This window comes from Oncorhynchus gorbuscha, linkage group LG18, assembly GCF_021184085.1.
Source record: "Oncorhynchus gorbuscha isolate QuinsamMale2020 ecotype Even-year linkage group LG18, OgorEven_v1.0, whole genome shotgun sequence".
Taxonomy (NCBI): Eukaryota; Metazoa; Chordata; class Actinopteri; order Salmoniformes; family Salmonidae; genus Oncorhynchus; species Oncorhynchus gorbuscha.
The window spans coordinates 14862932-14878824 of record NC_060190.1 but is presented as its reverse complement, the minus strand read 5'-3'; the positions used below and the strand labels follow the sequence as shown (position 1 = coordinate 14878824).

General features: G+C 43.6%; 1 protein-coding gene across 6 annotated transcripts in view; it reads left to right on the top strand.

Moving 5' to 3' along the window:
- The window catches only part of LOC124003457 (regulatory-associated protein of mTOR-like), a 254307-nt gene that overhangs the window by 77422 nt on the left and 160992 nt on the right, over positions 1 to 15893 (top strand). For all 6 annotated transcript variants that reach the window (XM_046311732.1, XM_046311730.1, XM_046311729.1 and 3 more), the window contains exons 5-7: positions 223 to 381; positions 1301 to 1447; positions 10974 to 11149. In XM_046311732.1, coding sequence (XP_046167688.1) covers positions 223 to 381; positions 1301 to 1447; positions 10974 to 11149 — 482 coding nt within the window. The remainder of the gene's footprint in view (positions 1 to 222; positions 382 to 1300; positions 1448 to 10973; positions 11150 to 15893) is intronic.

The window sequence follows — 15893 nt, the reverse complement described above, 5'->3', positions numbered from 1 at the left end:
GTCTGTCTATTAATCGATACACTTTTAAACTATGGTGTATGTCTCTGTCCACACTCTCAAACTGAAATGCGTCTCTTTCCTTCTCCTCTCTCCTCTCATCGAATGCGTGTTGTCAGATCAAATGAGGGGCAGGTAGTTGTAGCAACGTGATAACAGAACACAATATCAAATTATGTTAACACTCTTCCACTCTTTCTCTCGGTTTCTCTGTCTCTCGCTCAGGCACGTTACAAGCAGAGTCTGGACCCCACCGTAGACGAGGTGAAGAAGCTGTGCACATCCTTGAGACGCAATGCCAAGGAGGAGCGTGTCCTCTTCCACTACAATGGACACGGGGTCCCCCGACCCACCGTCAACGGAGAGATCTGGGTCTTCAACAAGGTGAGAGAAACACACACACAGAAATATACACACATACATATATATATACACATACATGCATATATATATACACATACATACATATATATACACATACATACATATATATATATATATACACATACATACATATATATATATACACATACATACATATATATATACACATACATACATATACACATACATACATATACACATACATGTATATATACACATACATACAATGATGACTTCTGCCTCTACAATCACACTAAGACTCACAAATGAAGTCCAGTCGTTGAATACACACGAACAGCTCCATTGGCTCCACTGATTTTAGACTTAAACAAGTTATCCCACACACACCCCCGCACCAACAACAAAAATAGTTATTACAGAAATACATTATTTTATGGACAACTCACACAAAGAACACCCACTCTAAATGACACACGGCTCCTGTCTTGGTTTGGGCGCTGCCTCTGCCCAGTACACCCCAGAGCGCCTCCTCCTTTCCTCTTCTCTTCCTCTCTTTGTAACCCTTAATGATGAGTCCTATAAAACTAGCCCTGCTGCCGACTCTCTGCTACGGTGTGCCAAGGCCCATTGATCCCTCTGGTCCACCTCCTAAAACCACCAGCACAGAGTATCTCCCAGTACAGTAGTCAGAAACGGCACCAGGACTTTCATTGCTTCCCCACATCCAATCCAAAAAGTGAATTGGGACGCAGATGTACAGTTAACCCCCCCCCCCCTTTCTTGTATTCTTAGTATTGAAAGAGGATTGAAGGATCTGGCAACTTCTTAAACTAATTTTGAACAAATAATTGCTAGTAGTACAGAACATTTCTATTTGCTGGCTTGTAGGTGGCTATAACATGGCATCTAATGTTGTCTACCAAAATGTTTAATAACCCCCATCCTGTTTGTCCTGTAGAACTACACCCAGTACATCCCTCTGTCTGTGTACGACCTCCAGACGTGGATGGGCAGCCCCTCTATCTTCGTTTACGACTGCTCCAACGCTGGCATCATCGTCAAGTCTTTCAAACAGTTCGCCCTGCAGAGAGAGCAGGAGTTGGAGGTGGGTGGCAGAGATATACACTGCATTCGAAAAGTATTGAGGACTGGACTTTTTCCACATTTTGTTACATTGCAGCCTTATTCTAAAATGGATAAAACATACCTTTTCCCTCATGAATCTACACACAATACCTCATAGTGACAAAGCGAAAACAGCCTTTTAGAAATATTTGCAAATGTATACATTTAAATAAAATGAATACTTATTTACATAAGTATTCATACCATTTGCCATGAGACTCGAAATTGAGCCCAGGTGCATCCTGTTTCCATTGATCGCCTTTGAGATGTTTCTACAACTTGATTGGAGTCCACCTATGGTAAATTCAATTAATTAGACATGTTTTGGAAAGGCACACGGCTGTCTATATAAGGTCCCACAGTTGACAGTGCATGTCAGAGCAAAAACCAAGCAATGAGGTCGAAGGAATTGTCCGTAGAGCTCAAAGACGGGATTGTGTCCATGCACAGATCTGGGAAAGGGTACCAAAAAATGTCTGCAGCATTGAAGGTCCCCAAGAACAGTGGCCTTTGTCTTTCTTAAATGGAAGAAGTTTGGAACCGCGAACTCTTCCTAGAGCTGGCCAAATTGATCATTCAGGGGAGAAGGGCCTTGGTCAGGGAGGTGACCAGAAACCGATGGTCATACTGACAGAGCTCCAGAATTCCTCTTTGGAGATGGAAGAACCTTCCAGAAGTACAACCGTCTCTGCAGCATTCCACCAATCAGGCCTTTTTGGTAGTGGCCAGACGGAAGCCACTCCTAAGTAAAAGACACATGACAGCCTGCATGGATTTTGCCAAAAGACACCGAAAGGACTCTCAGACCATGAGAAACCAGATTCTCTGTTCTGATGAAACTAAGATTGAACTCTGTAGTCTGAATGCCAAGCCTCAAATCTGGAGGAAACCTGGGACCATCCCTACGGTGAAGTATGGTGGTGGCAGCATCATGCTGTGAGGATGTTTTTCAATGGCAGGTACTGGGACTAGTCAGGACATTATTATGTTTTTTAAATACAGAGATCCTTGATGAAAACCTATTCCAGAGCACTCAGGACCTCAGAATGGGGAAAACAACCCTAAGCACACAGGCAAGACTACGCAGGAGTGGCTTCGGGACAAGTCTCTGAATGTCCTAGTGGCCCAGCCGGAGCCCGGACTTGAACCCGATCGAACGTCTCTGGTGTGAACTGAAAATAGCTGTGCAGCAATGCTCCCCATCCAACCTGACAGAGCTTGAAATGATCTGCAGAGAATAATGGGAGAAACTCTCCAAAATCACGTGTGCCGAGCTTTTAGTGTCGTACCAAGAAGATTTGAGGCTGTAATTGCTGCCGAAGGTGCTTCAACAAAGTACTGAGTAAAGGGTCTGGATATTTATGTGAATGTATTTAATTTATAAAAATAAAAAGTGCACATTTTTAGTTGTCATTATTGGTTATTGTGTGTAGATTGAAGGGGGAAAAAAACGATTTATTCGGTTTTAGAATAAGGCTGTAACGTAACAAAATATGGAAAAAGTCTAGGGGTCTGAATAATTTATGAATGCTCTGTACACACACACACAGACGTACACACACACAACCACTCCTCCAGCGAGACCAAGGTATGTGTGTGTATAATGTGCCTTGAATTCCGAATGGCAAGCCAGCTAATTCTTTTGAATGAAAGAAGCGTTTCACAATCTCCTCTCTGTGATCCCAGCCAGCAAATAGGCAGCTGGAGCTAAATGAATTAATGATAGTGTTTTGGTTTGGTCAGGATCTCCCCTCCCCCTCCCTACCATCCCTCTATCCCCTTTATTCCACTGTTTTCTTCTTCCTGGCCGTGGCATCTCGAAGTGAATTTACAACACGCAATTAAATTATTCATGGAGGAGTTTGAGCGCACTTCAGATTATATTGAATACAGCAGAAAGAAAGAGGATGAGCGAGAGAAGGACAAGGAGGGTTGATGGGATGTGGAGAAAGGGGGCAGAGAGGTGGAGAAGAGGGCGAGCAATAGAAAGGGGGAGGAAGAGGGGAAAAGAGGTGGGAGAGGAAGGGATGGCAGCGAGGCGATGGACAAAAAGTGTTACAATGCAGTCTAGAGAGGCTGAGAAAAAGACATACTGTGAGATGCATCCTTCACCATAAAGTCACGCTAACTTCAATACCAGCAACACACCATTTCTCCTTTCCTCCCCATCCGTACATTCAGGCTCCCTCTGCCCTGCTCCCTATGTGTTCAACTCTTACCAGGCTGAGATAGCAGGGGTCATGGCCCAGATAGAGGAAGGAGCGAGAGAAGGCCCAGCGGCCCATCAATAACACTTAAAGCTGTCAGTGCGAGAGAGGGAGCGGGGAAGGAAGAGCGAAAAAAGTGAGAGGAGAAATGGATCAACAGAGGTCTAGAGCGAGATGGAGAGGGATAGAGAGTAGCCTTTGTTTCTCAGCTGTTAAAAGTGTTGGTGTAATTGACCACTCTGTGTTCTCTTTGGGTCACTGTGGGGTAAAGCTCTTAGCTGCAGCCAGCTGGAACTGTTGAGAAACACCACTCTTCCGTGCTAGCCTAGCTATCCACTCAAGTGTAAGGTTGTAGCCACTGACCAGTGAGTTTGTGAACAAAGTATTTAAAAATGGGCCATATAAAAAACATGGGCCATGTGATACTTAGGTTATGCCACATTCAATTCCATTATGTGCCTTGGTTGAAAGTAAATGTGATATTTTAAACGAACCTTATTCATCAGAAAAGAATGTGCCGCCAATATGCAAAAGGAATTTATGCTCTGTTTGGAGTGGGTCCTTTTCAGTGGGTCAGTTTAAGGCCGATGTCTTCAGTCAGTTTGTATTGAAAATGTTGTTTTTCTGGGTCACGGCACAGAACAGTTGGGGTTACTACTGTGTTAGACCACACTGCTTTCAGCTTCATAGCCCTCGGTTAGTACTAGGCCAAGTTAAATAATGGCGGAAGGCAAAATGGCTCCACTTTACACCTTGGTGCACCTCTCCCCCGCCTGCACAGCAACAGGAAGAGAGGAATGGGGGGAGTGATGGAGAAGGAGAGAGTTGGAGGACGGGAATGGAAAGATGAATGGTAGTTGGGAGGGAGAGGAAAGGGAGAGAGGGATAGATGAAAGAGGAATATTGAAATAGGATGAGGAGGGAGGTAGGGAAAGAGAGGAAGGAGAGAGGTGGCGAGAGGGAGGTAGTTCCGGAAGACTATTAAAGATGCATGATAGTACCCAGGCAGGGAGTCCCTGTGCTCTCCACCTCCTCTCCATCCCTGTTTCCGCTACAGCATAACGCTCTGCAGCAGAGTGCACGTAGAGGGTGGCCCTAGTTCACACCCACGCCTTCTCACACGCACACAACCCTTATATGCATGTATTCATAAACACACACGGACAGACTTGATCCCACTAGGGGCCTTTAAAAAAAATATATATATATATATTTTTACTGGGAAATAGGGGGAGTGGTGCGGAACGACGGGGAGGTGTTCTGTCTCGCTCACTCACTCGCGCGCACACACTCACTCAACCATCAGTCAGGGGTGTGGTGTCTGAGTGCTCTGTTATGAGCAGTCCGCTTCCTGCTAAATATTTCAGACTTACTGTATGGAGTCGGCAATATGATGCTCACTGCATTGACTGTGTTTGTGTGTCCGTGCTCTTGTCTTTTGGGCGGAAGGAGTCTGATTGTTGTGCATTTGTCTGTTGGTATATCTGTTCTCAGCCAATGCACACTCCCGTGTGTGTCTGTGCAAATGTGTATTGTAAAGGCTGTGCTTTGAATGTGTTTGTTGACTCCTTGCTGTGTGTGTGTGGACACCCAGCTCCCCATACAATGCAATTAGTTCTGTGAATTAGTGTCAGTAAAAGAAAATCACATACCCAGTGTGATGAAAATAAAATCACATACCCAGTGTGATGAAAATAAAATCACATACCCAGTGTCAGTAAAAGAAAATCACATACCCAGTGTGATGAAAATAAAATCACATACCCAGTGTGATGGAAATAAAATCACATACCCAGTGTGATGAAAATAAAATCACATACCCAGTGTCAGTAAAAGAAAATCACATACCCAGTGTGATGAAAATAAAATCACATACCCAGTGTGATGAAAATAAAATCACATACCCAGTGTGATGAAAATAAAATCACATACCCAGTGTCAGTAAAAGAAAATCACATACCCAGTGTGATGAAAAGAAAATCACATACCCAGTGTGATGAAAAGAAAATCACATACCCAGTGTGATGAAAATAGAATCACATACCCAGTGTGATGAAAATAGAATCACATACCCAGTGTGATGAAAATAGAATCACATACCCAGTGTGATGAAAAGAAAATCACATACCCAGTGTGATGAAAATAGAATCACATACCCAGTGTGATGAAAAGAAAATCACATACCCAGTGTGATGAAAATAGAATCACATACCCAGTGTGATGAAAAGAAAATCACATACCCAGTGTGATGAAAATAGAATCACATACCCAGTGTCAGTAAAAGAAAATCACATACCCAGTGTGATGAAAATAGAATCACATACCCAGTGTGATGAAAATAGAATCACATACCCAGTGTGATGAAAATAGAATCACATACCCAGTGTGATGAAAATAAAATCACATACCCAGTGTGATGAAAAGAAAATCACATACCCAGTGTGATGAAAAGAAAATCACATACCCAGTGTGATGAAAAGAGAATCACATACCCAGTGTGATGAAAAGAGAATCACATACCCAGTGTGATGAAAAGAGAATCACATACCCAGTGTGATGAAAAGAAAATCACATACCCAGTGTGATGAAAAGAAAATCACATACCCAGTGTGATGAAAAGAAAATCACATACCCAGTGTGATGAAAAGAAAATCACATACCCAGTGTGATGAAAAGAAAATCACATACCCAGTGTGATGAAAAGAAAATCACATACCCAGTGTGATGAAAATAAAATCACATACCCAGTGTGATGAAAATAAAATCCTTCCATGCTGATTGTAATGCACATTTCTGAGATTATGATAGGCTAATATGTTAATGACTGAAAAGCAGCCGGGGTTAGGCAGTAATGTGGTATTTACCATAAGGTGTATTGTATCACAATATCCAGAATGACTTGTGTAACAGTATTTTTCCGCCATCGTTGATCCATCATGTGTTACGGACTAGTTCAAATATACATGCTGCGTTGGTTAGTGTAACATTCCCCATTTCATCATTAAGAAGTGACAGAGAAGATGTAATTGTACGAACCACGGACATGCACAGTGTACAAACACAAGCGCACACGTCCCTATTAATCCAGACCAGTCTGAGCAGAGCTGCAGGTTTAATAGTGGTATTTATGAAAAGCAATGAAGACACACATGGATCTCACACTGAGATGTTGGCTTGCTGCAGGTCCTGCTTTTAGTTTCCTTTCTCTGGAGTCTCCTCATTATAACAAGCTACAATTAGAGAGGAAGGCTCTATATCCATAAGGGGTTTCACTGTGATTCTACTGATTAGAAGTGACTTATTCCCGGTGTGTTTCTAGAGCTGGGAGGATTCATGCTGTCTCATCATGTTGTGTTGAGGTTGCTTGTTGTTTCAGTGTATCTGTTGTTTAGGTGGAGTGGCTCTTCTGCCCATGGCTCTGTTGCACCCTCAACTGAGAGGTATAATCGTACAACACACACACACACACACACACACACACACACACACACACACACACACACACACACACACACACACACACACACACACACACACACACACACACACACACACACACACACACACACACACACACACACACACACACACACACACACACACACACACACACACACACACACACACACACACACTTTTCATGCCTCTGTTGATTTCTATTGAACGTTTTGGAATGTTTTATTTGCTCCTCACCAAGGGGAAAAATATGGAGAAGATGCTGGTCTTTCTGGTTGCATTTCAGAGTGTGTGTGTCCACCAGCTAGCCCTTAGTAAAATATGACCAGCCTACCATCATCTGCACTCTGCCCTAAGTGGCGTTAATAAGCCTAGGTTTACCATGCCTTGCATCAGATGTTGAGGAGTTGACTGTGGGGAGAATTTAGCTTTTTTCACCTCACAATTCCCAGATTGTGTGTGCTGTGTGTGTGACACTTGTCTTTGAGTGCATGTGTGTGCGTGTGTGTGCATCCCACGTTCCCTTTTCTCCCTATAGACTAAGGAGATGTGAGGACAGAGAGCAGAAGATCTGTCTCTGATCGACTGGGCATGTGTCCCTGGTCTACTGCACTGTATGTTAGTGTTTGGGTTGACACTTTGGAAAAGATCTTTCACTTCCTCCCTGCACAGCAGTTATAGCCAGCTTGACAGTGATTTTTTTTTAAAAACAGGAAGTGGTTTTAACACTTAAAGCAGACTTTCCCTCTTCTCTCATGGATGGGATGGTACTAGGAGTGGTAGGTAAATCTCAGTCTCCTGGGTGCAATGAAGAGTCCCACTCTTCAACACGCGGTACCATCCATCTACCGTGATGCTTGCTATCATAACGCTAGACATAGTGCTTTAAATTGTATTGCACCCTTCCATCATATGCATCAGCTATGCCATCACTACAAAATGACCCCCAAGGGCCAGATCAAATCTCCAGATCCTTGCCTGAAACTCGGCCGTACGTCACGTATTGCTCGTCATTGGGAGATTTAGGCTGCACCAGAACTGTAGAATTATGGCAGAACTCACATTTTGAAGCTCAAAAGTACAAGCGCTTCAGTCATAAGTCTGAAGTATTTATAAGCATAGGGAGTCCATGGTACACAGCCTTGGATAAGGAGGGGAAGGGAGCGCTCCGAGGTCATCAAATGAAATGTGGAGCTCACCTCCGCAAGCTGCCTAGAGGCAGGCTGACATTAAACCAGGTCTGGGTGGATCTATACACCCAGACAGGAGGAGACGCGCGTGCGTGTACACACATGCACTCAGACATAAACACCTGTGCATTCCACACACACTCAGTGTCTCTCACACCTTTTGTATTCATGGCATTGTACAGGCGGTCCATTTCCCCAGAATGATAATATCACATTAGCCAATATCTGTTCCGGAGGCTGTTTGTTCAGAGCACACTGTCGAACACGGACGTCGCCCTGAACTTCAAAAGCTCTATTCCACATCTCATTACCGCATGATAGCAGAAGTTTAGAGCAGTGAGAGAATCCAATGACCTAAAGGTTTTCACTCCCTTTCTCTGACCTGCAGCCCCTCTGGCCTGTTAGCGGTCTCCTCTTTTCTGTCAGTTCTGTTCTTGTTCTTTTATCTGGTCCTCTTTCTCAAATCAAATCAAATCAAAATGTATTTGTCACATACACATGGTTAGCAGATGTTAATGTGAGTTTAGCGAAATGCTTGTGCTTCTAGTTCCGACAATGCAGTAATAACCAACAAGTAATCTATATGAATGAGTGATGGTACAGAGCAGCATAGGCAAGATACAGTAGATGGTATCGAGCACAGTATATACATATGAGATGAGTATGTAAACAAAGTGTCATAGTTAGTGGCTAGTGATACATGTATTACGTAAGGATGCAGTAGATGATATAGAGTACAGTATATACGTATGCATATGAGATGAATAATGTAGGGTATGTAACATTATATTAGGTAGCATTGTTTAAAATGGCTAGTGATATATTTTACATCATTTCCCATCAATTCCCATTATTAAAGTGGCTGGAGTTGAGTCAGTGTGTTGGCAGCAGCCACTCAATGTTAATGGTGGCTGTTTAACAGTCTGATGGCCTTGAGATAGAAGCTGTTTTTCAGTCTCTCGGTCCCAGCTTTGATGCACCTGTACTGACCTCGCCTTCTGGATGATAGCGGGGTGAACAGGCAGTGGCTCGGGTGGTTGTTGTCCTTGATTATCTTTATGGCCTTCCTGTGACATCGGGTGGTGTAGGTGTCCTGGAGGGCAGGTAATTTGCCCCCGGTGATGCGTTGTGCAGATCTCACTACCCTCTGGAGAGGCGGTTGTGGGCGGAGCAGTTGCCGTACCAGGCGGTGATACAGCACGCCAGGATGCTCTCGATTGTGCTTTTGGTGACAAGCCTAATTTCTTCAGCCTCCTGAGGTTGAAGAGGCGCTGCTGCACCTTCACGTTGTTGTCTGTGTGAGTGGACCAATTCAGTTTGTCTGTGATGTGTATGCCGAGGAACTTAAAACTTACTACCCTCTCCACTACTGTTCCATTGATGTGGATAGGGGGGTGTTCCATCTGCTGTTTCCTGAAGTCCACAATCATCTCCTTAGTTTTGTTGACGTTGAGTGTGAGGTTATTTTCCTGACACCACACTCCGAGGGCCCTCACCTCCTCCCTGTAGGCCGTCTCGTCGTTGTTGGTAATCAAGCCTACCACTGTTGTCGTCCGCAAACTTGATGATTGAGTTGGAGGCGTGCGTGGCCACGCAGTCGTGGGTGAACAGGGAGTACAGGAGAGGGCTCAGAACGCACCCTTGTGGGGCCCGAGTGTTGGGGATCAGCGGGGTGGAGATGTTGTTGCCTACCCTCACCACCTGGGGGTGGCCCGTCAGGAAGTCCAGTACCCAGTTGCACAGGGCGGGGTCGAGACCCAGGGTCTCGAGCTTGATGACGACCTTGGAGGGTACTATGGTGTTGAATGCAGAGCTGTAGTCGATGAACAGCATTCTCCCATAGGTATTCCTCTTGTCCAGATGGGTTAGGGCAGTGTGGTTGAGATTGCATAGTCTGTGGACCTATTTGGGCGGTAAGCAAATTGGAGTGGGTCTAGGGTGTCAGGTAGGGTGGAGGTGATATGGTCCTTGACTAGTCTCTCAAAGCACGGAAGTGAGTGCTACGGGGCGGTAGTCGTTTAGCTCAGTTACCTTAGCTTTCTTGGGAACAGGAACAATGGTGGCCCTCTTGAAGCATGTGGGGACAGCAGACTGGTATAGGGATTGATTGAATATGTCCGTAAACACACCGGCCAGCTGGTCTGCGCATGCTCTTGCTCGGCGTTACCATCTTGGTTGGTTTTCCCTTCTCTCTTCTTCTGTCATCTTGTTCTTTGTCGACTGTTATTTCTCTTTCCTTCCACCTCTTTTCTCTTTGACTTTACTTACATTTGAGTCATTCGCTCTTATCCAGAGCGACTTAGTTAGCACGTACATCTTAAGATGGCTTGGTGGGACGGCCACATATAACAGTCATAGTAAGTACATTTCTCCTCAATAAAGTAGCTATCAGCAATGTCAGAGCCAGTAAGGGGGGAAAACAGTCAAGTGCGAGTTCAGTATTACATATTTTCTCTATTTTTCTATTATTCCCTGGTGTTCTCTGTTTGTCTATACCCTTTTAATTTGATTTTTTAATAAAAACGTATTTCATTCAGACGGGGATAGCATGACAACGGTGTGTCCGTCTGTGCAGCTTATCTGTTAGACCTGTGTCTCTGTATGTCCCTCTATTAGCCTCATCTCTAATCCAAGTCTTTTTGTCCTCTTCCAGGTGGCAGCCATTAACCCCAACCACCCCCTGGCCCAGATGCCTCTCCCCCCCTCCATGAAGAACTGTATCCAGCTGGCTGCCTGCGAGGCCTCAGAGCTACTGCCCATGAACCCTGACCTCCCCGCTGACCTCTTCACCTCCTGCCTCACCACGCCCATCAAGATCGCCCTGCGCTGGTAAGAGCCACAGTGGACCAGCCAAAAGATGCATCACTCCAACTTAAAACTCCTTTTTCTCAGACACCCTGTCTAAATGGCGTACTTTCCTTGTTCAATTATATCCACTGATATTGATATTAGTACGCCAAATGAAAAAGATTTCGATATATATTTTCCACATAAGTATGTGCATTAATAGTGTTAGGGTCAAATGTTTCAGAGTAAATAACTCACGGACACTAGATAAACTTAACCAAGTTGAATTCTTCTCAAAGTGTTGGCTGTATTCAGACAAAAGACGTGGCTTCCCCCGTGGTGGTATTCATACCCCAGTCTCCTCCGTATCTCTAAACATTGCATCCTTCTTACTAAGCAGGGAACTAAGTGATATGAGCCTTCAACGGTTTCTCCCCTTATCAGTACTGTCACATGCCGTTTGTTTTCCCTGCACTCAGCACATTCCAAGCTTATTGTCTTACTTCAGAGAACCATTAACTTCTCACTCCTTTATACACTATGCATCTGATCCATCATGTCTTTAATATCTCAATGTTAATAGTTTACCCAGAAGCCAACCGTTGACATCCCTGCTCTCTAAAGCGTTGATACGTTGTTAGTTTTGAACATATTTGAACATACTGTACTTCGGGGGAATACATCGGCATAGCCTTCATTTGACATATACTAATATAATTGGATATCATTCCATGTTCCCTAGTGTTGTTTTTTCGGCCTCTAGTGCTGTCTGTCTCTGCGGTACAGCCGATTTAGCATGTAGATCACCCTGAGGGAGGTCTTGCTTACCAACCAAAGGTGATTTCAACAATATAGTATGGTGTTTGCCAGCTTTACTGGGTTCATGTCTGGCAGAGAGGTGATTCAACTGGGATGCTAGCACAGGAATCCTCTTGGGAAAGGGTCACGGTCAGTTTATAAAGGGGAGAAAATGGACATTGAATTAGGCGGTCACCAGTGTTAAACTTGATGGCGGGGTTTTTTTCCTAATGAACATGACTCTGTCATTGCGGTGTTCTCTGTAGTGTGTTTCTCTGTTACTCATGAGTGGAGACCTCAGACGTTTCTATCTATCCAACCATCAGTGTATTTTCTGTGTGTGTGATTTCACGTGTGATTGCCCAGTTTCATATTCACAATAGGATTAGGCCACGGACCCAAATCTATCCAATCTGTGCATATTAAACATGATGCTTCATAAGCCGGAACATCTCTCTCCTCTATCCTCACGGTCCATCAATTCAATTCAATTCAAAGGGCTTTATTGGCATGGGAAACATATGTTTACATTGCCAATGCAAGTGAAATGGCTAATTAACCTAAATGAACATTACACTCACTGAAGTTCCAAAGGAATAGACATCTCGAATGTCATATTATGGATATATACAGTGTTGGAACGATGTGAAAATTAGAGGTCGACCGATTATGATTTTTCAACACAGATACCGATTTTATAGAGGACCCCAAAAAAATCCCGTGCCGATTAATTGGCCAATTGTTCTTTAATTAAAAAAAATATATATTTGTAATGACAATTACAACTATACTGAATGAACACTTATTTTAACTTAATACATAAATAAAATCTATTTAGTCCCAAATAAATAATGAAACCTGTTCAATTTGGTTTAAATAATGCAAAAACACAGTGTTGGAGAAGAAAGTCAAAGTGCAACATGTACCATGTAAAAAAGCTAACGTTTAAGTTCCTTGCTCAGAACATGAGAAGGTATTGTAACGACCCTTGTTTTTTTACGTGCGGATATCGACTCTGCCGCACGAGCATGTTTTTGCGGCACAGTCGATAGCACGCTGGACTTTGGGCTTCGAAGGTCGAGGGTTCGAGACCTGCTCCCTGCTGTTTCATTATAATTTGAAAGCTGGTGGTTCCTTTTAACATGAGTCTTCAATATTCCCAGTTAAGAAGTTTTAGGTTGTATTTATTATAGGACAATTTCTCTCTCTACCAATTGTAATTCATATACCTTTGACTATTGGATGTTCTTATAGGCACTATGCCAACCTAATCCCGGGAGTTGATTTGACTATTTATTTCACCTTTTATTTAACCAAGCTCTCATGACTGGTTGTTTGTCGCACCTCTGCTTTCCCACCTCCTCCTGCAGTGCTGTGCCATGTGTTCCTCTCTCTCCTCCTTCGGGTCTCTCACCTCAGACCGGAGTACAGCCAGCTCTCTCAGACAGCAGTCTATCTCCACCTTCAGCCCTCTGGGTACTGTAGGGGGGTGGTGTTGTGCTGGTCTAATTTGTGTGTCTGTGCTATCTGGAGAGTATGTGGACTAGCTCTCTCCCTGAGTGCCACCATGTCTCTCTCCAGCTCAGTGAGTGTATCCCTCTGTGATGGAGGAGCAGTGCAGTTGTGGGACCTGGGTGTTATGTGCTGGGGGGGGTACAGTGTGACTATCCTTGTCTGCAGGACAGTTTGAAGAGGTGTGATCAGACTCGCTCGAGGTGGGTGGAGACGTCACCCAGAGAAAGCTTCTCCTGCTCTGCTCTCAATGTGATTCAGTCCTTTTGGAAATGTATGATGCCGCCCTGCAACACCGTTCCATTCTTGTACAGGTTGACAGAGTGTCTCTCTTAAAAGCAGGGTAGTATAGCTGTGTGCTATGCCCAGGGATGGTCTGTGTGGAAGATTAGTTTGCTTACGTTCACATTTGTATAGCAGTCAGCAAATAGTGTCTCTGGATTGTCCATGAGGAGCTTTTCTTTCTCTTTCCTTGCCTTGTCATTTTTAATATTGAAGGGGTACTGTACTGTGGTGACCTCTGCACAGAGGGAAGCCATGGAGCAGGGGGGGCAAGAGGCCTCTGCATTTGGGTGGGGGAGGAACTCTGCTGGATGAAAGCTCTCTCGGAGTGGCAACATGCAGGCCAGGCCCTTTCATGTCAGGTTGAATGTCTTTGAATACCATAACTTCAATAAGAGCGTCTGCTAAATGACTTAAATGTAAATGTAAATGTAGTAGACCAGGCATTTATTTGCTTCATCACCGATCACAACCAGCATTTATTAGAGCCTGTCCTGTCTTTTCCCTTTCCTTTTTCCTCTCCCCACCTCGCAGTCTCACCCTCTTCTGATCCACCTCATAGTCTCGCCCTTGAACTTTTACTTTTTGACTTGCCATCCTCGCAACCGTTTTGGATCAATTCTAAAATGCCCGGCTGTTGCCTCGCCGGAATTTTGCTCTATGAATTTGGTTGTGCCATGGCTTGTGACGTTGACAGATAAAAATAATGAAGTTTAATGCACATGACCATGGGAATATCAGAGCTGTGTCCATGGTAACCTCATAAACAATTCATTTAGACCCAGTGTTTATTTGAAACAAGCGTTTGTTTGCTGAAAAGGGACTGTCTGCTTCTCCGGGCAAGTAAAAAAAAAAAAAGTGCAAGTGATTTGAGCTTTCTGTCCAACTTGTCTGAAAGATAAATGGCTAAAAAAGTTAATGTCAAGCCCTCAAATGGAACTGGAGTTCCTCGATCCAGAATTGCTGTCACAATGTCCGATTGATAGAAAAAATTGTTCTTATGGTAGTTGCCGTTCTCCATTTGACTCCTTAGAAATGACAAGGTATTGCCAGTTTGAAGTTTTTCAGAGTAGACATTGTATTTGCAAAGCACTGTTTGCCAGATTCTAACATCATAAATGCTTTAGCAGTTTGCGAGCCCTTTGGAAATATCGTTGACAGATGACGCTGAGATATGTGGGTGAGGAGGATGGGCAAACTTCAAGATGTACTCATAGGACATTTTAAAAAGTAGTTTTTGTCATAAACACCATGGATTTCAATTTTCCCCTTTCTATATTCTATTTCTGCTGAACGTCAACATAATACTTACGCTGCATCCCAAATGGCACCATATTCCCTATATAGTAGACTACTTTAGACCAGAGCCCTATGGGGGCCCTATTTTGACCTTCAGTTTTAATGAGGTCTATGTAGTGTCATAAATATGAATGACTTTTAAAATGGCAATTTCTAGACAATTGGGAATAGATTGGTACTGAAAAGCCACTGCAGAATCTGATCTCTTATCCTGTGAACAACAATACCCAGCACACCCGCTCTCCTTATGCCCTAGTGTTGTAGTTTGAGGGAATATGCATCTTAGCATTTGGCACTGTTCTGGGTTCAAACAGGGCCAATTCTAGTACAAATCAAAGGTATTGGCAAGAACTCGTCAAGGTCTCAGATGTGTACGTGCACATGACGTACAGACAGACGTCACTCATGGTTTTTCTATCAAAGGATGAAGTACAGGCTTATGGGTACTTCAAATGGCAGTTTATGAGGAAAGTGAGTAGCCATTTTCTTTTTCAACTATCATTTCATGCTCCAAAGATCCGTTATAGTGGGATGCATTGGCGTACAATATTACCATTGGGGAAGGACATTTTATTGGCATGTAATTCCCAAAAAAATGCCAACTCTCATTCTTTTGGTTGAGACATTAAAGGTCTCAGTGGTAGGTTTTCTGTTTCCCTTTCATTATACATCTCTTGACACTTGTTGCAAGAATATTGTCTCTTGGCTAAATTTCAAACCCAACATCTAATATTATCATGGCCACCTAATCCTTATTTCCCAATTGACTCATTTGACCACTCAACTTCTGGTAAAAATAAAGGTTCATGATGAAGTAATATAACGGTAGATAATATTTCTACAGCCAAGCCTTATTGCTTAAGGATTTGATAGTCTTAGAGTGAACATCATTGGA